The 22,704-nt window shown below is 46.0% G+C and overlaps 1 protein-coding gene across 4 annotated transcripts in view; it reads right to left on the bottom strand.

The window, feature by feature from the left end:
- Window positions 1–19,613, bottom strand: part of SYNJ2 (synaptojanin 2) — a 91,275-nt gene extending 71,662 nt beyond the window's left edge. For all 4 annotated transcript variants that reach the window (XM_084827890.1, XM_084827892.1, XM_084827893.1 and 1 more), the window contains exons 1-2: window positions 18,790–19,613; window positions 12,829–12,915 (exon numbers count right to left, since the gene is read on the bottom strand). In XM_084827890.1, coding sequence (XP_084684016.1) covers window positions 12,829–12,915; window positions 18,790–18,910 — 208 coding nt within the window. In that variant the 5' untranslated portion in view covers window positions 18,911–19,613. The remainder of the gene's footprint in view (window positions 1–12,828; window positions 12,916–18,789) is intronic.
- Between the last annotated feature and the right edge of the window lie 3,091 nt (window positions 19,614–22,704).

Below are 22,704 nucleotides of genomic sequence, written 5' to 3'. Positions count from 1 at the left end.
CTTCAGTAAAGAAACCTCTTAATCTATCAATTGCCTGTTGTTCTTTTAAATGCAAGCAAAACCTTGAATCCTGCTTTATTTCTTCACCATCTGTACTTCAGATTCTTGCATTCAAAGGCACACAGGGAGCAATCCTACCCTCATCTGTAAGCCAGCTAAGGAGCCTCAGGAAGCAGCACAAGTGGCACTCTGACAGCTGAGACCAAGGTGTTGTTCCAGCGGGTCAGCACTTGCACCACCGGAAGTCCCCTGGCCTGCCAGTGGAGCAGGGGAAGCGGGGCATGCTGGGGGCAGGCACGGAGATGCCACATTCAAAGTCCCTTTGTTTTCCTGGGGCTGGCATAGTTAATTCCACGCATGGCAGTCAGTGGGATAGAAAAAGTAAACACTCCCCACCACCGCCACCCCGTCTTGCCCACAGCAAAACAGCAAGGAACAGGCTGTAGCAGTTGCTCTGCCAACAGATCTGTGCCCCCCCCGCCCCGCCCGGCAACATCAATGTATGGTAGGATTAGATCTCAAGAAACGCCATACTGCCGCACATCTATTGCTTTCCTAACTGGAGTGTGCACATGTTTATTCAGAATGAAGGCAACGAATGGCAAATACATTCATCTATGCCCTGTGATTAGTCATGAGGAAGAAGCAACTCTAAGTGCCGATGTAGAAGAAAAACCCAAGAGGTTCACAGAGAAATATGTGTGGAATGGCTCACTTAAGCAGACTTGTGTGTAAGGGAGACAAGGGGAATGGGCACGCTGCTCCAGGATGAGTCAAGTGGTTTTCACACATTCTTTTCACCTTGCCTATAGCTAACTTCCTTGAACAAAGTTCTGGGAGGCTACCTCACGAAGCATAATACGAAGGGGTCATTAAGAATACGACCCCGTTTTACTGTTATTTTGTTATAATGGGTAAAATCCAACATAAGTCCTACTTAGAGTAGACCCATTTAAATGAATGATTTAAGTTAGTCATGACTAATGTAAGTCCCATTCATTTAAATGGGTCTACTCTAAGCAGAACTTATGTTTTACCCAATGTCTTAAATTATTTATTATTTTATCTTTTTATATAATTGTTATATTGTATTTTTAATGTGAACCACTTAGAGATTTTAGTATATTAAGCACTATAAATATAAATAAATAAATATCAGTGTAATAACCTTCTCCTGCTCTCATCAACATGTATTGCACTGTTCTCAACATTCCTATTACGATACACAGCCAAAAGGATACATTAATTCTGTCTTCACAATGCCCTTCATCACCATGGATACCTTAGATATGAAGCCCCCTCCATGTTTTCTTTCTGAAAGTGATGTCTAGATTAGTACATTTCATGAAAACACTACCAACCTGGCAGCCCATCGGGGTAGGAGCTCTTATTGCGTAGCAAGGGGAGAAGGCCCAGGATGCTACCAGCCATTAAACAAGAGCCCCCTTCATGCATTAATTGTGTGAGGGGACTCCATGGGTACAAAGTGGAAGCAGTGCTGTTCCCACCCTTGAGGTTGCCCAGATGCTCAGCCTAAAGATGGGTTGGTCTAGTTCCAGTCCATGTCTCTTACATGTGTGATCTGTCTCAAGCCCGTTCCATCCTGTGTATGTTTCCATTATTTTAAAAAAATGTTTTTAATCCACACTAAAATTTGCATTTAAATATATTACTTATAGTGCTATACAAGTTAGTCCAACAGCTGCCTTTACAGTTTTAAGATCTGTTTTTACAGGTTTAAAAACATTTTTCTTATAGGTAACAGACACTGGGAGCAGCTAGCATGCAGTTCCAGCTGCACGAGTTGAAAATGGAACTGCAAATGTCCCTGGGGCTGATGCACGTGATGGTGTTCTGTCGCTCCCGGGGCCTTGGCAGCCTCACTTTCAACATGCACGGCAACAGCCATATGTGAACCACTCCAAGCAGCTATTACTTGTATTAAAAAAAGGAAGACTTTAAAAGTAGCCCTCAGACCACCTTCTATAGCGCTGCAAGTATTTGAAAACAACATATGAAAACAAACAGCTCAGGGGGTCAGGGAGGTGCCACCATAACTGTGGTCACAGGTAGGGGGAGGTATGGCATTGGGGGATTAACAGGCCAGCTGAGGAGAAGAGGGGCTAGACACCTTATAGCTATCCCCTCTTCTGGTTCTTCCCCCAACCTGATGGTTCTTGGCAGCCTTACCAGTTTGCCCTCGGGTCTGGTGGTGCTGCTGCTGAATGCCAGGTCGGTCCAAAATAAAATCTCCCTCATCCATGATTTGATTATGGATGAGGGGGCTGACCTGGTATGTATTACTAAGACCTGGATGGGGGAACTGGGAGGGGTTACTCTCTCCCAGCTATGCCCTCCTGGGTATTCAGTGCAGCACCAACACCGACTCGAGCCTACTCTGTGGCGGTGAGGGTGGCAAAGAGACAGTTCTTTTTCACCAGCATTGCATCTTCTCAGTGTCGTCCAGAGGAGCTTTTCCGAGTGGTTCGCAGCCTGTTACATTCTGGGCCAGGGACAGAGACTATGGAACCCTCGTTTGCACGCTGTGATGAGTTTGCATGGCACTTTGAAGACAAAGTCGCTCAGATTCGTCATGAATTGGACACCACGATAATGCAGTTCCATTGGTAGAGGCGTTCAGAGCACCATCTGGTACCAGTTTTATTGGATGAGTTTCAGTTATTGAGGCCTGAGGATGCGGACAAGGTGCTTGGCCAAGTCCGATCGACCACTTGTGTGCTTGACCCTTGCCCTTCATGGCTTATTAAATCAAATGAGGGGATGTCCAGCTGGGTCCAGGAGGTCGTAAATTCCTCCTTGAGAGAGGGAGTGGTGCCAGCTGCTTTAAAAGATGCGGTAATCAGACCACTCCTGAAAAAAGCCTAACCTGGACCCAGAGAATGTTCACAATCATAGGCCAGTGGCCAACATCCCCTTCCTGGGCAAGGTGCTTGAGCGGGTGGTTGCAAGACAGCTCCAGGCACTCTTGAATGAAACAGATTATCTAGATCTATTTCAATTGGGCTTCAGGCCTGGTTTTGGAATGGAAACTGCCTTGGTCACCCTGTGGGATGACCTCTGCTGGGAGGGGACAGGGGGAGTGCAACCCTGTTGATTCTCCTGGACCTCTCAGCAGCTTTCGATACCATCAACTGTGGTATCCTTCTGGATAGGTTGCCTGGGTTGGGAGTTGGGAGGCACTGGACTGCAGTGGTTCCGCTCCTACTTGGATGGCCGATTCCAGAAGGTGGTGCTGGGGGATTATTGCTCTGTGCCATGGCAATTGTGCCATGGGGTTCCACAGGGCTCTATTTTATCCCCTATGCTGTTTAACATCTACATGAAACCACTGGGGGTGGTTATCCAGAGGTGTGGGCTGACGTGCCATCAATATGCGGATGACACCCAGCTCTACCTCTCTTTCTCATCAAACCCAGATGAGGCAGTAGCTGTTCTGAATCAGTGCCTGGGCACAGTAATGGACTGGATGAGGGCCAATAAACTGAAACTCAATCCAGACAAGACGGGGGTACTGTTAGTGGGTGGTTCGTCTGTCCGGCTAGGTGATGGTTGTAAATTCCTGCTTGAGAGAGGGGGTTCTGGAGGGGGTTGCACTCCCCGTAAAGGATCACGTTCATAGTTTGGGGGTGCTCTTGGATCCAGAACTGTCACTTGAGGCACAGGTGAACTCAGTGGCACGGAGCACTATTTATCAGCTTAGGCTTGTATACCAACTACACCCTTATCTGGCTAGTTATCCATGCTCTGATAACGTCTCATCTGGATTACTGCAATGCGTTATACGTGGGGCTGCCTTTGAAAACGGTCTAGAAACTTCAGCTGGTCCAAAATAGGGTGGCAAGATTGTTAACAGGGACTGGCCAACGAGCTCATATTATCCCAGTACTTTTCCAGCTGCATTGGCTGCCAGTCCATTTCCGGGCCCGATTCAAAGTGCTGGTATTAACATTCAAAGCCCTTAACGGCTTGGGGCCAGGTTATCTGAAGGATTGCCTCCTCCCATATGTGCCTGAGCAGACCTTAAGATCATCCTCAGCAGCCCTTCTCTGTGAGCTCCTGCCGAAGGAAGTGAGGCGGGTGGCTACTATGAGGAGGGCTTTTTCTGCTGTGGTACCTCGGCTGTGGAATGAGCTCCCTAGTGAGGTTCGCCTGGCACCTACATTATATTCCTTTCGGCGCCAGGTGAAGACCTTTTTATTTTCCCAGGCATTTTAGCATTCTAGATTTTTAGCTTTACTGTTTTAAATCTGTATTTTAAATCCCTGCATTGCTGCTAGGTTTTATTCTGGTTGTATTGTTATACTGTGGTTTTAATGTTTTATATATTTTATATTGTTTTATTGTGTGCTCTTTGGTTTTAATTTTTGTGAACTGCCCAGAGAGCTTCGGCTATTGGGAGGTATAGAAATTAATAAATAAATAAAAATAAAATAAATAAACAGTGCCAACACTCAGAGAACTAACAAATCTGACACTTAAGTACCCGCTGAGCTGCACGTTTGTGTGGCAGGTGTAGATCAAGTCGGTTTGTTCTGAAATCAAGAGCAAATGGAACCCTTGAGCATCTCTACTTCAGCCCCCGCTCTCCCAATGACCAAGCACTGTGCGTGGAACTCTGCACAGACAAAGCCTAGGTGCGGAGAGGTTCACACGCATAGACTACAATCATGCAGGCGTCCACACTTACATGGACGTCAGGGAGGGCATGCAACTATGGGGACAAGGACAGTGGCACAGCCTCATTGCCCCTCTGTATCTGTGGAGCCCCTTCTTTCAATTAATGAGTGACAGCTGCTGCCATAGACAACGGCGCAGGATTTAATCTCGGAGATACACCTTTTTCAGAGATCTCTGCAGGCTACATTTAAAACTTTTAAGTAAGTATACATAGGCACAGTTGCAATATATATATATATGAAGTTTAATAAGAAATTTTAAAATGTTTTGTTTATAAATGTAAACTAATGTGTTGTGATGTCCACTTTTTGTACAGTCCCTGAAGGCGGCCCAGAAATATATGGCTGAAATGCATCAGGCTACTTCGAGGAACAAAATGTCATGATTTTTTACGTGCTTGGACTTTGTCTCTCCTTTTTCACCATGTGATTTTGGAGGTTTTTCACTTTTGTCTGACTCAGGAAAAAGTCCTGCCTGAAACCCTAGAGAGTCGTTGCCAGTCAATGTAGACACTACTGAGTGAGACTGGCCAATGGTCTGACTCAGTATAAGGCAGCTCCCTATATTCCATATGACAAGAAGAACACAGTTTTTCAGTTCGTAGCACCTGAGTCACAGGTGCTAATGCTGCCTACTCCAATTCCCATCTAAACCAAAGCACTGTCAGTATAATCCAAGTCCCAGTACTGGAGTCTCAGCCACTAATCTTAATATTTAATTTAAGAGACTAACATGTTTTAAAGACAAACTCTGTCCACTAAGCCTATTATTTCAACATATCTATGCATCTAAGTGTTTATCCTATGTGTACACTACGTGTATGAGACTATTTTTATAGCACACATTCTCCACTGTGTAGTCTAAACAATAACATTAGCCCACATTCCCCAGAATCACTGTTCACAGTAAACACATACACATGCATAGCAGAACACTGGATGGAGGGATGCTCTCCAGATGCATCAGGAGAAGAAACTCCTCTCCTGTAGTTATCCGTCCTCCAGAGCCTAGGAGGTACCTGAAGGTCCACCTTGCTACAGACCTTAGCAGATTCTCCTTGGTGTTCCACTGGACCCACCCAAGTATCCTCCAGCTCAAATGGTGTAGCTTCCCATGGATAGCCAAGAGAAAGAGTCATGCGGTGCAGGCTGCTGGGCTTAGCCTTAGTCTTCATAGACTTCTCAGTTGCTGTCCTCCATTCACCAGCCCTCAACTACCATTCCTCATTCTGCTGTTCCACATTCTTTTGTAGAACTTCCTCTCAATCAGTGCCCAGTCTTTTATTTCTGGGACAAAACCTGAAGCAGTTGGAGACCAGGTGGCAGCTTTGAGCACTACTCTGTAATTTGACCAAGATCACTGAGATCTGATCCTTCTCTGGCCAGTGACCACCACCCTTCCATTCACCAAAAGAAAGTTCTTCAGGGATCTGCAAGAGTGCTGACTAGTAGGAAAATAGTTATGTCCTGCAAAATACTGACCGGGTTTGCACGATCACTGCAACCCACCGTGGCTTATTTAAGCCACGGTGGGTTGCGGCATGTGCCAGCTACCCTTTTGAATATTCAAGCCAGGGCAGGCGGTTGTTGTGGCTTATATCATGTGAACCTAATGCAAGGGTTAAACAACCCTCACGTAACCCTAAAATAGCCCATGGGTTATGCGAGGGTTGTTTAACCCTCACATTAGCCACCCTCGCTGGGTTAGCACAACACAGTAAGCCACAGTGCCCACCCGCTGCAGCTTGAATATTCAAAATGGCTGCCAGTATGCACGGCAACCCATCATGGTTTATCCTATGGTGGGCTGTGGCGATCATGCAAATTGGCCCACTGCCGTCGGATTTGCATATAATTCTAAGCTATGGTGTGAATTGTTGTAATTTGGTTTGTTATTGTGTCTGAACCCATCCTATAAACAAATCATAATTGTTAACCGTCACTAAATGACAAACAGAACCCATGGGCCGGGTTCAGATGTTCAGCAGGGACAAGAAGCCATGGTGGCTAATTTTCCCTGCGCCACAAGTGCCACTCACATGCCTGCCATTTCCCTAATTACCCCCACTGTGGCGTGGGTTGGTGTGTCATCCGAACCTGGTGAGGTGTGCAGCAGGGGTGGCTTCCAAACCATCCCACAACCCAGGGCTTGTTGTAGGGGTTACAGGGTGGTTTGGAAGCCATCCCTGCCATGCACCTTGCCAGGCTGAGATGACAAAGCAAGCTGGTAATTAGGGAAATGGCGGGCGGGCAAGTGGCACATGTGGGGCTGATCACCTGTCATGATGTGTTGTTAGCTTATGAAGCCTGGCATGTTTACACCATAGCTTGTCATGATGTCTGAACCCAGGACCATGGCTTAAACCTGGCTTATCCCTGAAACAGAGGTGCCCAGCAAAAGTAGCCTGATAATGAAACCACTCTGAAGGCTGGTAAAATGGGCAGGAGAAAAACAAACCAGAAATACAGGAAACAAGTTGCAATATGTTTGGTCATCTGCAAGAGAATACATGGCTAAAGCAATAAACCATGGTTAACATAATCAACCATGGGTTAGCGTTATATGTAAATGTTATAGCTGAGCCTAGGACTAAAGTTGTGAGAATTTTAGACACATGTAAATTTAAACCTACATACTTCATCCCAAAGAAAAAGAAATGCAAGAAAGCAAAGTGGCTGTCTGATGAGGCTTTACAAGTAGCTGAGGAAAGAAGAGACGCGAAAAGCAAGGGAGAAAGGGGAATATATACCCGACTGAATGCAGAGTTCCACAGAATAGCAAGGAGAGACAAGAAGGCCTTCTTAAATGAACAATGCAAAGTAATCGAGGAAAACAATAGAATGGGAAAGACTAGAGATCTCTTCAAGAAAATCGGAGATCTCAAGGGAACGTTTTGTGCAAAGACGGGCATGATAAAGGACAAAGAAGGCAGGGACCTAACAGAAGCAGATGAGATTAAGAAGAGGAGGAAAGAATACACAGAAGAACTATACAGGAAAGATCTGAATGTCCCTGATAGCCATGATAGTGCGGGTCACTGAACTTGAGCCAGACATCCTAGAGAGTGAAGTCAAGTGGGCCTTAGGAAGCATTAGTAACAACAAAGCTAGCGGAGATGACAGTATTCCAGCTGAGCTATTTAAAATCCTAAAAGATGATGCTGTTGAAGTGCTGCACTCAATATGCCAACAAATTTGGAACACGCAACAGTGGCCGCAAGACTGGAAAAGGTCAGTTTATATTCCAGTTCCGAAGAAGTGCAATGCCAAAGGGTGTTCAAACTACCGTACAATTGCGCTCATTTCACATGCCAGCTCATTTCACATGCCAGCTTATAGGATTTTGAGCATTTTGATGCTCAAAATCCTATAAGCTAGGCTTCAGCAGTATGTGAACCAAGAACTACCGGAAGTACAAGCTGGGTTTTGAAGAGGCAGAGGAACTAGAGATCAAATCGCCAACATTCGCTGGAACATGGAGAAAGCAAGAGAATTCCAGAAAAACGTCTTTCTGCTTAATTGACTACACTAAAGCCTTTGATTGTGTGGATCACAACAAACTCTGGCAAATTCTTAAAGAGATGGGAGTACCAGGCCACCTTACCTGTCTCCTGAGAAACCTGTACGGGGGTCAAGAAGCAACAGTAAGAACCAGACATGGAACAACCGATTGGTTCAAAACTGGGAAAGGAGTATGACAAGGCTGTATATTGTTGCCCTGCTTATTTAACTTATATGCAGAGTACATCATGAGAAACGCCGGGTTGGATGAATCACAGGTCGGAATTAAGATTGCCAGGAGAATTATCAACAACCTCAGATACACAGACGACACCACCCTAATGGCAGAAAGCAAAGAGGATCTAAAGAGGATCTAAAGCCTCTTGTTGAGGGTGAAAGTGGAGAGTGCAAAAGCTGGTTTGAAACTCAACATTAAAAAAACGAGGATCATGGCATCTGGCCCCATCACTTCCTGGCATATAGAAGGGGAAGAAATGGAAGCTGTGACAGATTTTACTTTCTTGGGCTCCAAGATCACCGCAGACGGTGACTGTAGCCATGAAATTAAAAGACGCTTGCTCCTTGGGAGGAAAGCTATGGCAAACCTAGACAGCATAGTAAGAAGCAGAGACATCACCTTGCTGACAAAGATTTGTATAATCAAAGCTATGGTTTTCCCAGTAGCAACGCATGGCTGTGAGAGCTGGACTATAAGGAAGGCTGAGCGCCAAAGAATTGATGCTTTCGAACTGTGGTGCTGGAGAAGACTCTTACGAGTCCCCTGGACTGCAAGGAGGTCAAATCAGTCAATCCTAAAAGAAATCAACCCTGACTGTTCACTGGAAGGACAGATACTGAAGCTCAAATATTTTGGCCACCTAATGCGAAGAGAAAACTCCCTGGAAAAGACCCTGATGCTGGGAAAGATTGAAGGCAAAAGGAGAAGGGGACGGCAGAGGATGAGATGGCTAGATAGCATCACCGATGCAATGAATATGGATTCGAGCACACGCCAGGCGAGAGCGGAGGATAGGAAGGCCTGGCGTGCTATGGTCCATGGGGTCACGAAGAGTCGGACACGACTTAATGACTGAACAACAACAACTTCATAACTTGCTCTTAGAGATACAAAATTCATGTTTCTCTGGAATTCATGTTTCTTTGACAGGGAATCTTAAAAACCAATTCATATATTCACAATGCCTGTTTCGATACTTCTTTCTTGTTATATACATGTCTCCTAACCCACGTTGCTAGTGTTACACATTGTGCTCTATGCCAATATACAGATTCGAATTCATTTCATAAGTTGCATCAACTAATATAAAGCACTTTTGAGACAAAGAACATACATAGCTGTTAATTCTGCTTCAACCTATCCCAACAAAGGTAAACAGTGTGATCTAGTGAGTTGTTCTAGCTCAGCAGACCGGATACAAGCTCTGGTTTTTGTGAAACATTAACCAGTGACAAGCTTTACAAAATCCACCAGCCTTATAGAACAAATGCAGAGCAACGGAGAAAGCCTTGCATCATCACATTACATGAGAACAATGAGAAGAGCCATGCTAGATCAGGCCAAAGACCTATCTAGTCCAGAATTCTCTTTACACTGTGGCCAGGCAGCTGCCTATGGGAAGCCTACCAGAAGGACATGATTGCAATACTACCCTCCTGCTCGTGTTCCCCTAACCAATTCCATAGTCTAAATATGCACCGTGTAAAGAAATACTTCCTTCGCCCTCGTTCTCCCACCATTCAGCTTCACAGGATGACCCTGGGTTCTAATAGAGAGAGAGAAACTTATCCCTTTCCACTTTCTCCACATCATGCATAATTCTGTGCGCCTGTATCATGCTTCTCCTTACTCATCTTTTTAAAAAACTAAACACTCCCAAAGTCATAGAGGAGTTGCTCCAGCCCCTTAATCATTTTGGCTGCCCCTTCCTGCACTATTTCTGGTTCCACTATATATTTGTGAGATGGATGTGGTGACCAGAACTGTACAGAGTATTCCAAATGTGGTTGCACTACAGATTTTTATAAGGGAAGTTTTTATATTCAATGTATTGATTTCTTTTTAAATCATTCTCAACATGGAATTTGCCTTTTTCACAGCAGCCATACACTGGGTTGACATTTTCACTGAGCTATCCACCATGAGCCCAAGATCTCTTTCTCGATCTCTTTCTTTCACCCAGGGATGGGGACACTGCTATCAGGTCCCCAAAGGTCTTGTCCACAAACCACTCTGCCTCTCTTGGCTTCTCCAGATTGATGGGTCTGTATCTTTTCAACTTTGATAGCCTCAAAACTAAATATACAGTTCTTCCTTTAATGAAGTGGATGATTTTGCCTTTCTACAGCAAAAAGTTTATCTAGTGATAAGAAGCTAGTTCAATAAACCAGCATCATTAGTCATTCTGCAGAATTATATAAGACTTCCTGTCCAACTAGCCAGTCAGATCAGTCATGCTGCCTTTTTCTGTGTGTTGTATAGGCCAACTAGGCCAAATGTTTGGATTTAAGCCTGTCTAGTCTCCATACTGTGACTAATACACATTTCAAAAGAGTTCCAGAGTTTTCCGCCTAGTAGCTTGGTTAGGCAACTGTTGCCAGAGCTAGAATGACTCTTTTATCATCAGGCATTCTGGAAAATATGATATGCTCTTAACAGCTTTCTACCACCCTAGAGCACGAGGACTCACCTACTCTGCACGAGCTATCCAAACACACAGAACTTCTAGCAAGAAGCAAAGTGAGCAGTCAGACTCTTAAAGTGACATGTAAAGGAAGCCAGGCCTTCTGTATACTGCAAGATCTCTTGAATACAGATACTTTTTTACTATAGAACCTCATATCCCCCGGTTATAATTACTGGACAATGGAAACTGGATTTCTGGCCCATTTGATCTCTGGTGCTCAGTTATCCACACTCCAGCCTGTTGTTGTTCAGTCATTAAGTCGTGTCCGACTCTTCGTGACCCCATGGACCATAGCACGCCAGGCCTTCCTGTCCTCCGCTCTCTCCCGGAGTGTGCTCAAGTTCATATTCATTGCATCGGTGATGCTATCTAGCCATCTCATCCTCTGCCATCCTCTTCTCCTTTTGCCTTCGATCTTTCCCAGCATCAGGGTCTTTTCCAGGGAGTTTTCTCTTCGCATTAGGTGGCCAAAATATTTGAGCTTCACTCCAGCCTACCAGCCACAATTTTTAAATATTTGTTAAAATCCTTCAAATACTTTTATACCTGGAAAACCATACATCAGCCAGAAAAAGGACAAAGCCATGGGAGACAGAATGAGCTTGCAATCTTTTCATTTACAGTTTTGAACACTCAGGATTGCCAAAGACATGCCTGCCCCATTCAGAACTCCAAAGCCCTAAGAGACAAAGCAGTCGCTGCACCATCCACCTTAGTTTTGCATTAGTCTCCTCGCCCACACTCTTCTATTGTCTTTAATGGGCAGAAAAAGAAGGTGGATCAAGGCAGTCTTAGGGTGCAGTCTTCTATTTAGACAGAAGAAAGTCCTACAACTCCCAGCTATGCTGGATGGGGAATGCTGGGAGTTGTAGCACTTCTTTCTGTCTAAAGATGCATCCACACTGACTATATCCTCTCTCAATGCCTTAAAGCTTGTAAAGCGACACACAGCAACTCCAGGGGAAGACTTAGGAACCCCAGCCCATGCAGGTGGGTGCAACATGAACTCCAAGGAGGGAGCTGTGCTCATTGAAACTGAAATTAGAAAGTAATCAAAACAGAGAAATTGCTAATTGCAGGGCTGTGGTCTTAGTTAGCCATGAACTGCTGTCATTAATAAAGCTAGCCATTCAAAATAAAAAGAAGAAATAACGTATTATTCAGTACGGCTGCTGAAAAGGGAGTTCCTCTAGGACTGCCATATTTTTATGGGCAGTAGCTCTGTACTTTTAACAGCCATGTGACAGACAAAACCTGAACAGGTGCAGCTTTCCATGCCTCTGCACCTCCATGCCAGAAAAAGGCTCACCTGCTGAATTTCTATCTGTCAAGGTTCAGAGCCTCTATCCATAAGAAAAGTGACAACCTTACCTCTGTCTTTCATAGCTACTTGTGAGGAAGACAGTCAGGAGGTATCATTTTTCTGTTGCTGTAGAGATGCAATTTGAGAGTTTTCACCTACTGGATATAGGTGTCCCTGACAGATACAAAACACAAGCCCACACAACGACAGGACGAGAAGGCTAGGAGCCAGCACCCCTATTAATGAGACCAAAATGATGATCCTAAGCATTTATTGAGAGGTACATCCCCATGAGTTCAATGCACTGTACTCCCAACTAAGTATGCTTAGGGCAACCAGTAGCCCAAGGCAAATAAGGATCACAATGAAGTTGATGAAAGAAATAAAGTTGTTTTCAAGCTTATTCCAGAAGGTTTTATAAAGTGATGGAAAGTTTAAAAAAAGAAACCCTAAAATAGTCATTACTTAACAATTTCCCTTTAATCCAATAAAGCACAAAATGGATCCCCTTCTAAAAATCCATCTTTGAAGGTTAACCAAAGAATGTTTTCAATTCTCATGGGATTAGTGCACATATTTATCATATTTTTCTACAATGATAGTAAATGAACCAGCCACTTACCAGATTTTAACTGGAGCTCCCCTAAGCATCCATAAGCATCCATGAGCTTCTCATATTGCCCTTTGATTTCTTCCTTTTCTTCAGGAGCTGAAGAAATCACAGAATAAAAGGCAACAATTATTTAGTTGTTCATCCTATGACAATACAGTAGGACAACAGAAACTGGCAAAAACTAAATTCCTTTAAGCCTATGATTTAGGCCAGGAGTAGGCAACATGGTGCCAGCAGGCACTAATGTGCCCCTGGACACCTGTCTTCTGTGGATCTGTGATCCCTGGACACCTGTCTTGTCACCCTCCCACTTTTTTTTCAATTAACATATTTTCTTACTGGCAGCTGGGATCACAGTGAAGTGGGTTTCTGTTGATGCTGAAAACTGAGAGTTCAAATGAGTTATTTAATGTGTTGGGGCTCAGACCCCACCTCTGCCTTGTACCTCTGCTTCTTTTGGTCAGGTTGGTCTTTGCTATACCTCCCATGGCTGCCATTTTGTGGTGCTGCCAAGGACAGTTTCTCAAAGTACCAGATGTGGGCACAGCCCAAGAAGGTTGCCTATCCCTGGTTTAGGCTATGGTTTGTAATTACAGAGGTTCTCCTGTTCACTGCACCCAGAGGCCCAACAAGGACTTAAGGCAACCTTATGTGGATGGATATGGCTAAGATTTGAGGCTAGCACAATGTATGACTAGATTACTGAATGTGGGGCCAGAGGGATTGTAAGCTGAAAGGAAGGGGGTGTTGGAGCAATGCACACTTGAGAATTGTGCCAATAGCATATTTTCTAAGTCAGGGGTGTTGAACTGCTTTCAGTCCGGGGGCCAAATTCCATTTTGGAGAAGGCCTTGTGGGCTACATTGCAGTGGTGAAGTAAAAAGGGGTGGGGACCAAAATATCAGCATATTTTAGCTTAAATCTGTTACTGCCAGTAACTAAGTCCCAGAAGAGGCATTTCAACCTTTTGGAATGGGGAAAAACTGCACAAAGGCCAGGAAACCATTGAATGATCAGAGGCCAAAGGAAAAGGTGTGGGGTCAGGGTCATCTGAGGTACCCTAGAAAGCTGGACTGGGACTGCAGCCCTGAGATTTTGTATCCCTGGTCTAAGTGTAATTGTTCCCATTATGTAGACAAATTTCTGGTGTCTCTCATTGGCACCTAATGTTGGAACTTACCAAACAATGTGCTGGTACACAACACTGTCTCTTTCTGGTTGGAACAAACAGATTTTTGTATTCAAGTTTACAAAATAAGCAGATTTGCTGATGTAAACATACCTTTTGAAATTCTGAAAATGTCAGTATTTGGGGCATGAGGTGTTGCACTACAAATGATAGAATACGAAGTGCCAACTACAAAGGGAAGTTAAAAAAAATGTTTTCTGTGCAAAAGCCAGGATGAGAATTTGTGACATTTAAACCTGAGGGAATTCAGGTGATAAAATTAAATGATAATAGGACCTGAACCTTAGGGATGCTCATTCACTACAAATATTTACTACAACAGCAGGATGCCTGGGGCAAATGTCATCCCCTATGGTGTAAAATGAGACAGAGGAATTTGGGATAGAGGTCAGAGATCTGGGATAAATGTACATCTGAGAGGAAGCAATATACAGTAATTTGCTGTTGTCCTGAAAGTAGAAACTCTAAAGGTGGAGAATCTTTTCCAGTCTGAAGCGGGGGGGGGGGGGGACGACACATGCTACATTGCAGTGATGAGGATGGCTGAAATATCCACACACACCCAAACGCCATTGTTACCAATTTATAGTAGAAAGCATGTCTACTCAAAAGCAAGCATGAGCGCTATGTCTACTCACAAACAAACAGGACAAGACTCTGCATGTCTACTCAGAAGGAAGCAGGATAAGGCTCAGAAGGAAGCAGGGCAGAATCACTCAGCAACACTTTCAGACAGCATTTCTACTCAGAAGTAAGCATGAGCATCATGCCTACTCAGAAGTAAGTAGAGGAAGCTTCTGTATGACTACTCAGAAGGAAGCAGAACAGAACCACCAGGCAGCTTCCTCCCCTACCCCCTTGCTGTCCCAGAGGAAAAAATATTTTATCTCTGATCAGCAGCTGATCAGAAATAAGTGCTTTCCCCTGCTAAGCACTAAGAAAAGAAACCTCATCAGAGATTAGAGACTTTCCTCTGTGGAAGAGGAGGCAGAACCAAGGGCAGGGAAAGAAGCTGCTGGGCCAGATGGAAAACCAGAGTAGGCCTTTTCAGGCCCACGGGCTGGAGATTCCCAACCCTGGTTTAAGCCATAATAAATGTGTTGGAGAATGTGGATACAGAAAGAAATGCTGAGGAATCAGAAGAGAATCTTGAGGGACCCTAACAAAGGTGATGTGCGTGTGCATGCACAAATGAGAAATGTCCCCCAACAGAAAGGTTTAATGGGTAATCTGTCAAAGAGAAGTTGAACCAGCTAAAAACAGAGTCATGGAGAGCTAAGGCAAGGAGGGAGACATGCTGGAGAGGCCAAATGGACAAAGAGGCCAAATGGCCATAGGATAAAATGCACACACCAGAGACAGTTGGAGAGGGACACCATGTATAGGTGTTTATACGTTAATGCTAGAAGCTTTCAAAACAAGATGTGTGAGCTGGAGTGCTTAATTTTGAAGGAAAACATAGAATATAGGGGGCATAATGGAAACTTGGTGGAATGGAGAGAACAACTGGGATACCATCATTTCTAGATACAAACTCTATAGGACAGGGAAGGGCATACTGGAGGTGGTGTCACTGCATGTCAAAGGGGGCATAATGTTGAGCGAACTAGAAACCTTAAAAGGGGCAGACTCCTCCACAGAATCACTGTGGATGACAATACCAGGCCGCAAAAGTAATTTAGTACTGGGGACATGCTACTGTGCCCCTGACTAAAATGCTCAGGAAGATCTTGAGATGGAGAATGAAATCAGGGGGGCATCCAAAGGAAAAAGTATTGAAGTAAGAGATGACTTCAGTTATCCTCACAGGAGACTGGATAAATGCATGTTCCAATCACAACAAAGACCCTAAATAGCTGCCCTAGAACAGCTGATCACGGAACTGACGGGGGGGGGGGGGATCCTGGGATCATCCAATGAAGCTGAATGGCAGGAGATTCAGGACAAAGAGAAGTACTTCTTCACACAGTGCATAGTTAAACTATGGAATTTGTTACCAAAAGTTGTAGTGATGGTCACCAAATGGGTAGCTTTAAAAGAGGATTAACCAAATTCATGGAGGATAAGGCTATCAATGGCTGCTAGTCATATTCCAATATCAGAGTCAGTATGCCTCTGAACACCACTTGCTGAGAAGCACAACTGGGAGGGTGCCTGTCAAGGGCTCCTTGGAGGCCTCTCTCAGTCTAATCCAGTAGCCAAGTCCAGACACAGACAAAGGGATTCCTTTCAAAGCTTTATTCTTCTTTTACAACTTAACAACTCTACCGCTTGCAACTAGATCTGAGCAGCACAGTACCTATGCCCTAAGTTGAAACAGTTGGTCCCCGTTTGAAAGGGAATTACTGGCAGACCCCTGAACTTAAGGACTAGGGAGAGTCCCTCCCCTTTTCCCTTGGATCCTCTGGGCGCAGCCGTTGTTTACGCACCAACCAGGCACTACGCCTCCTTTCTGCACCCTCCATTTGGCGCCGCTCTCTGCGTCGGCGTCGCACGTCCACCAAGTCTACTTCCCGCGCTCGGTCACTCCCTGGACTGCTATCTAATCTAGGAATGCTGGTGGGAGGAATCTCCGTCAGCTGTGGGCCCTGGGAAAGAGGAGCGCGCTCCTCCCCTAGGAGCGACTGCTCTTCCTCAGAATCAGAACTACTCTGGGATTCTATGGGCTCAGTGTCCACCCTGACAGTGCCATTGCTCCCATGTCCTTCTTGTGGGCTTCCCAGAGGCATCTGGTTGGCCACAGTGGGAACAGAATGCTGGAGGTAGGCCTTTGGTCTGATCCAGCAGGGCTAGTCTAGCTTCCTGTTCCCAGCAGTAGCCAGTCAGATGTCTCAAGGAAGGCCACAAGCAACAGACCTCCCTATCGTTTGTCACCAGCATCTGGCACTCTGTGGTATACTGCCTTTGAATATGGAGGTTCTACTTTAGCCAGCACATGGAAAGGACATGTGTATGCAATAAGGCCACTCTAAGCTGGTCTCCTTGCTGTATCAAACCTAATGCAATGGAAATGCAGTTATAAGCTGTAGTTATAGGTGGTCATGATAAGAATTTCCATGCCCCCCACCCCCGGCTCTTTCTTGATAGTGCAAAACTACACTACTGCTCTTCATGGATATTAACGTTCTTCAAGAGTCCTTGGAATCAAGTGGCATTGAAACCAATGGAAGTTTCTTGCATGTACTGCAGATAGGATTAGCATGCTAAAGTAAAATCCTGTGCTAGATTTGCTTATAGCAATTTTAAGGCAGTAATCCTATACACACTTACCTGGGACCTAGTTTGACTGAACTCACTGTGGTTTACGTCTGAGTAGACACGCATAATATTGTGCTGTTGAAATCTAAATTACTCCAGAACTCAAAGTTCATAAGTCTAGCAGTCTGCAAGACTTAAAAAATTTTTTAATTCACATTATACTGAGATGGATACGTGTAGCACACTCAGCTCCAACAGCACAGGGCAGGAAGTGGCAACGATGCATAACAGATGGGACTGTATCCCTTCAAGGACTCACAAGTGAAGCAGAGCAGATTCAGGGAAGAAAAGATAGGGACAGAGAGAGTATCATAAAATATTAATGCCTCTGAAAACCACTTGCTGGGAAACACAAGGCGCGTGCTATTGCACTCATGTCCTGCTTGTGGGCTTTCCATAGGCAACTGGTTGGCCACTGTGGGAAAATACCAGACAGGCATTTGGTCTGATCCAGCACAGCTCTTCTAATGTTCGCATCAGTCCCAGACAGCATGGCCAATGGTCAGAAATGCTGGGAGTTGTAGTCCAAAATATCTGGAGGGCACCACCTTGGGGAAGGCTGCTTTAGCAGGCAACTACTTCTGTAGGCCTGCCTTATTGGCTTTGCTTTCAGTAGGTGACTCGACAACAGATGATGATATGGGGTGGAGACCTTGAGGTCTGCAAGAGGAACCTCTAGTTCCCTCTCTTGACTTTCCAAAAGTCAGGTGCAGGCAGGATAACGCAACTGAATGTCTGAGGGCAAAGTCCCATGCCTGCTCCTTGTCATATCAAAGTCATGCCTCTGCCTCTTTCTTTTTCAACACCTAGCATGATGCAACAATGTGTATAATTAAGTTATGGTATGCATTATAACAAGACAGGGCCAGCCCTACTGTTAGGAAAATCAAGGTGGCCGCCTCAGGCAGCTGATTTTAGGTGTTATGAAAGGGAAGCAAATTGTTAGTTATTTAATTCATGATTATTGTAGAATGAGAGGCACTCCCGGGATTTTCTGCCTCAGGTGGCAAAAGAAATTGGCCAGCTTTGGTACTATGTACCTTGGCTTGGTTGGGGATGCCAAATAATAAAATGCCTTGGGCTGGCCACCTGCAGCAACATGTGATGACCACTGGCACCGATGGCTTTACAAGGAGGGAATCACACAAATTCTTCAAGGATGGGTCTAGTAATAGCTCTTGGCCGTGTAACAGCTGAGTAGCATCCGCAAGGTCAGAGGCAAGTGTAGCTCTGAACGCCAGTTACGGGGCGCAGGCAAAGAGCCGGGAGGGCGACTGCTTTCAGGCCTTGCTTGTGGGCCTCTGATTGGCTGGCCACTATGGGAAACAGGATGCTGGACCAGATGGGCCTTGGACTGACCCGGCTGGGCTCTTCTTCCCATGCAGCGCCGCCTCCCTCCCACACATACCTTACCTGCGCACACAGCAGATGGGAACACCAGGGGCGCGTCAAGAGCAGCAGGGGCGCCCCGCCCACGCGCCCGCCCCGCCCCTCTCGCCCGCCCCGCGGCGCGGGGCACTTACTGAGGGTGGCCATTGTGCCGGCTTCCAGCAGCAGACAGTCCTGGCGCCCGCGCGCCTCCAGCAGGGCGCTTGGGGTGGGCTCCGACTTCCACAGCAGCCTCAGCCCTTTGCTCAGAGCCATGGAGGCTGCTTTCCGGGGGGGCGGCAGTCCGCGCCACACCAGAGGGCAGTTCCCCCGCCCCGCGCGCCAAAACAGCCGCCAAAGGCTCGTTGGTGCGAGAGGGAAATTGTCGCCCGCCTCTCGGCTGCCGGACGTGACTTCCAAAGAAAAACAGGGCCACAACTTCCCTGCTTCTTTTTAAAGGGAAGTTTGAAAGCAGAGGAAAGGGGCTTCGACCGAAAACAAACCCCAAAAGCCCCACTGAGGTCGCCCCCTTTCCCAGAAAGCTGTCGCCCTCGTGGGAGAGCGGAATGCACTTAGCTGTCTCCTTAGGGCGTCGTGGGCATTTTCTGCGGACAAGTCACAGCCGATTCTTCCCTTTGTGAAAGTCAAGCAGAACCGGGGGGGGGGGGGAGAACGAGAATAGATTCGCCTCCGCTCCAAAAAGGAGGGGAACCTTTGCAAACAGCCCCCTCGCGCAAGTTGTTCTTGCTCAATTTCCGGACTTTCTGTTTCCTCGTTGGAAAATCCCTCCCTGTCTCCCACAACCGCCCTGGGCGGCGGCGACGTCGTCCTTGTGCTCCCTCTTTCTTCCACGCCACTCTCTTTTTCTTGTGTAAACTTTCTGGACGAGTTCGAGTTCCTCGAATCTCCGCCTCTTTCTCCTCCTCGGGGGACAGACAGGTGAGAGCCAGTTGTCTCTCTCCTCCCCGTTTCCTACCCCGGGAGCTATAAGATTATCACACGGGCTCCCCCTAGAGGAGAGGTATCTGCGGTGCTGCTTTCACTCCAGAAGAGAAACAGATGAGGAAAGAAAGAGACTGGGGAAGGGGGGGGGGGCCGGAGGAGACAGCTGGACTGGCTATTAGCCAGAATTTTCACTTCTCCCCTTGTATTCTTTCTCGCTTCCTGCTCTAGTTAACCTTGCTAACCAGCTGTTCATGGTCTTGTTTGGTTTTTTTGGACCCAGTGTTGAATATCTGTCATGGATATAGCTGTTCTGAATGTATATAGTGCCAGATGTAGAAGTTTCTTACATGTCCAGTAGAGACTAGAAAGACTGTAATATGTACATTTGGATGGAGAGATTCACCCAGAAAACCCTGTGTTTTCCCAGATTCACGTGGCATGTTTCAAATATTAACAAGATCAAACATGCAGAAAATTTTACCACCGCTTCCAAATCTTTCCTCTGTTGTAGGAATTCAAGATGGGGATAATTAGCTGTGCTTCTTTCTCTCCTGCACACTTCTTTATGCGATGAGGTATTTTTTCCAAATAAATAATATTGCTGAGTTTATGGTGTCATTTTGTACAAATGTACAGTCGAATTGTACCATATGGTTTCATTTGGACTGTTCCACTGATGGTATCTTGCCTATAAATGATGCAGCCCATTATTAAATCCAATACTGCCAGTGGTGGAGGAGAAGAGAAAAAGAATGGCTTCAGTCTGGATGACTTCACATCGTGCTGTTACAGCAGCTGGGTAACAATCTGATTGCTTGCTAATAGTAATGGCTTATTTGTTGATATTCTGTCAGTGGGAGCAAATGGCTGGGAGACTTTTTTTTCCTCAGTGGTTTATTTTACCTGCAGGAGGGGACCAGGGATGTGTGCTCTGTGATGGCAACAAGAGGCCAGGAGAGAGAAAATAAAAGAATTGGCAGTGTGGAGATGGAGACAGCCAGAGGAGCTTTGAGATTAGCTCTGACCACACACCATAAGGGAGCACATTATTGTAACTACGTATGCACCCAGAGCACACTAGTATTCTGTACTAAAGCAGAGCACACCAACACCAGTACATAAACCCCAAGTAGAACCTATAACCTAGGGCAGGGGTGGGCAGGAAGTAGATTTCCAGATCTTTCGACTTCAGCATCCAGCATTCCTGACTATTGGCTATGTTGGTAGGGCCTTCTGGGAGTTGAAGTCCAAAACGTCTGGAAAGTACTTTCTGCCCACCCCTGATCTAGATCATAGAAGGGCAACCAAAATTGGGGGTGGGGGTGGGGGTGGTTGACTGCCCCCTCCCCGCCTTCCATGGGATGAATGATGTCAAAAGGGTGTAGTCAAACCCCCTGACATCAGAGATGGGGCCATATCCTCTGATGTCATTTGGTTCCTGGTGTGTATGCCAAATGGATAGTCCACCCAGCACTTCTGCCAGGAACTGACTTCACTGTGCATGGGCATCTCCCATTGCGGGAAGGGGATGTAGGGCAGGTAAAGCTGCTCAGCCCAGCTTTGCTTGCCCTTTGCCTTTTCTGCACAGCCAAGGCGAAGGATGACAAAATCCACTCTTCCAGCGCTTGCAACTGCTGCTCCCCCAATCCCCCTGTTATCTTCAATCTGTGGTCCTGGCCAGCAATTCTCCTGCACACTGCTCGCCTTCCTTTGGGAAAGGGACCACCGTGCAGGGAAATACCCTAGTTATCTCCCATCATGGGTCGGAGATAAGAAGGGGATTCCGTTCCCCAGCTCCTCCAAAATCCTTTAGTAGCCTCCAGGCTAGGGGTGATGGGGCTCAGTGATGGTGAGTGGCATGGGGAAGGGAGTAGGCAGGGACTGTGGCGGGAATCCAAGCCTCCACAGGCCAGATGGGTAATCTCTGTGGGCTGGAGCTTGCCCACCCATGACCAAAATGTTAGGGCATGCGGTATGGGGTTAAATCTCTCTGGCTCCATGTCACATATACTTGAGTGGGGACTTTGTGGTGATGGGAACTATGAAGAAAGGGCACTTGGCACAAACAGCTTGGCTTAAGAATGAATACAGGAAGAGCACATGGCTAAAATTTCTCTTCTCAGAAGTCTTACAGGTACTGCACTACACAGAAACAGCCAACAGGAACCCAACATTACATGGAGGAGGACAAATGCTCTAGGATGTGCCTGCTGGCTGAGTGCAGAGACAGCTGCTCTGTAGAGTGCGTATTCTGGGTTTTTAGGCCTGCCTGTTTCCCCTCTTTTACCTCTGACATTTATGTTGCTGACTGCACAAAGATAAGGAGTTCCCCCTGCCAGGGATTGAATCTGTATGTCTTGTATTTCATCCAGTGAGCTACCAGCAGCTACCCAATAGTGGTTCTTGTTGCACGTCCTGGCTCCTCCCTTCTGCTTTTTGGCTCCTTTTTCTAACATGATTGTTCCCATCCCTGGAACTTGATCCCTTTCTCAGAAATGTTCCATAGGCCAGCCTAAATGGTGGAGCTCCATGGATATGCTGCTGGAAGACTTCCCTTCCCAGTAGGTCTCTTGTGCAGTCAGAAAATTATTGGTATTAGCAATAAGTGGTCTTAAGAGGGTATGCAGGGATGCCTGGGGCCTACTTGGATTCTGTCCTCTTTCTGCCTACATCATGGGGTTTGTTTATGTATTTATTTTAAGTCTCACCTTTCTGCCAAGTTATGTTGCTCAAGGCGGCTTACAGTAAAAACAGGATTAAAACAAATCTTAATTAAAACATAGCATTAAAACAAATAAATTAAAAACACAATTAAAACACAACAAAGAAATAAGCAGCTCCATCCAATTAAGAAAACCCTTCAGCAATAGACCAGCTGAGATGCTAAAGGCCTGCCTGAATAAAAACATCTTTGGCTGCTGGCAGAAGAACAGCAGAGGGAGAGCCAACCTAGCTTCCCTTGGCAGGGAGTTCCGCAGCCTGGGAGCAGCTACCATGGCTGTGTGTGCTATTGTGTCTGCCAGGTTGTACTTTGTGTGTGGGGTGGACAATGTTGTGGGAGCTGTGTGGGAAATGGCTCCTAATGTGCCTAGCTAGTGTAGGGGCATGGTCAGCATGCTGCTCCA

Source organism: Heloderma suspectum, chromosome 1 (genome assembly GCF_057233095.1).
Source record: "Heloderma suspectum isolate Gila_16-S chromosome 1, 16-S_ref, whole genome shotgun sequence".
Taxonomy (NCBI): Eukaryota; Metazoa; Chordata; class Lepidosauria; order Squamata; family Helodermatidae; genus Heloderma; species Heloderma suspectum.
This window is presented reverse-complemented; position numbering and strand designations above follow the sequence as displayed.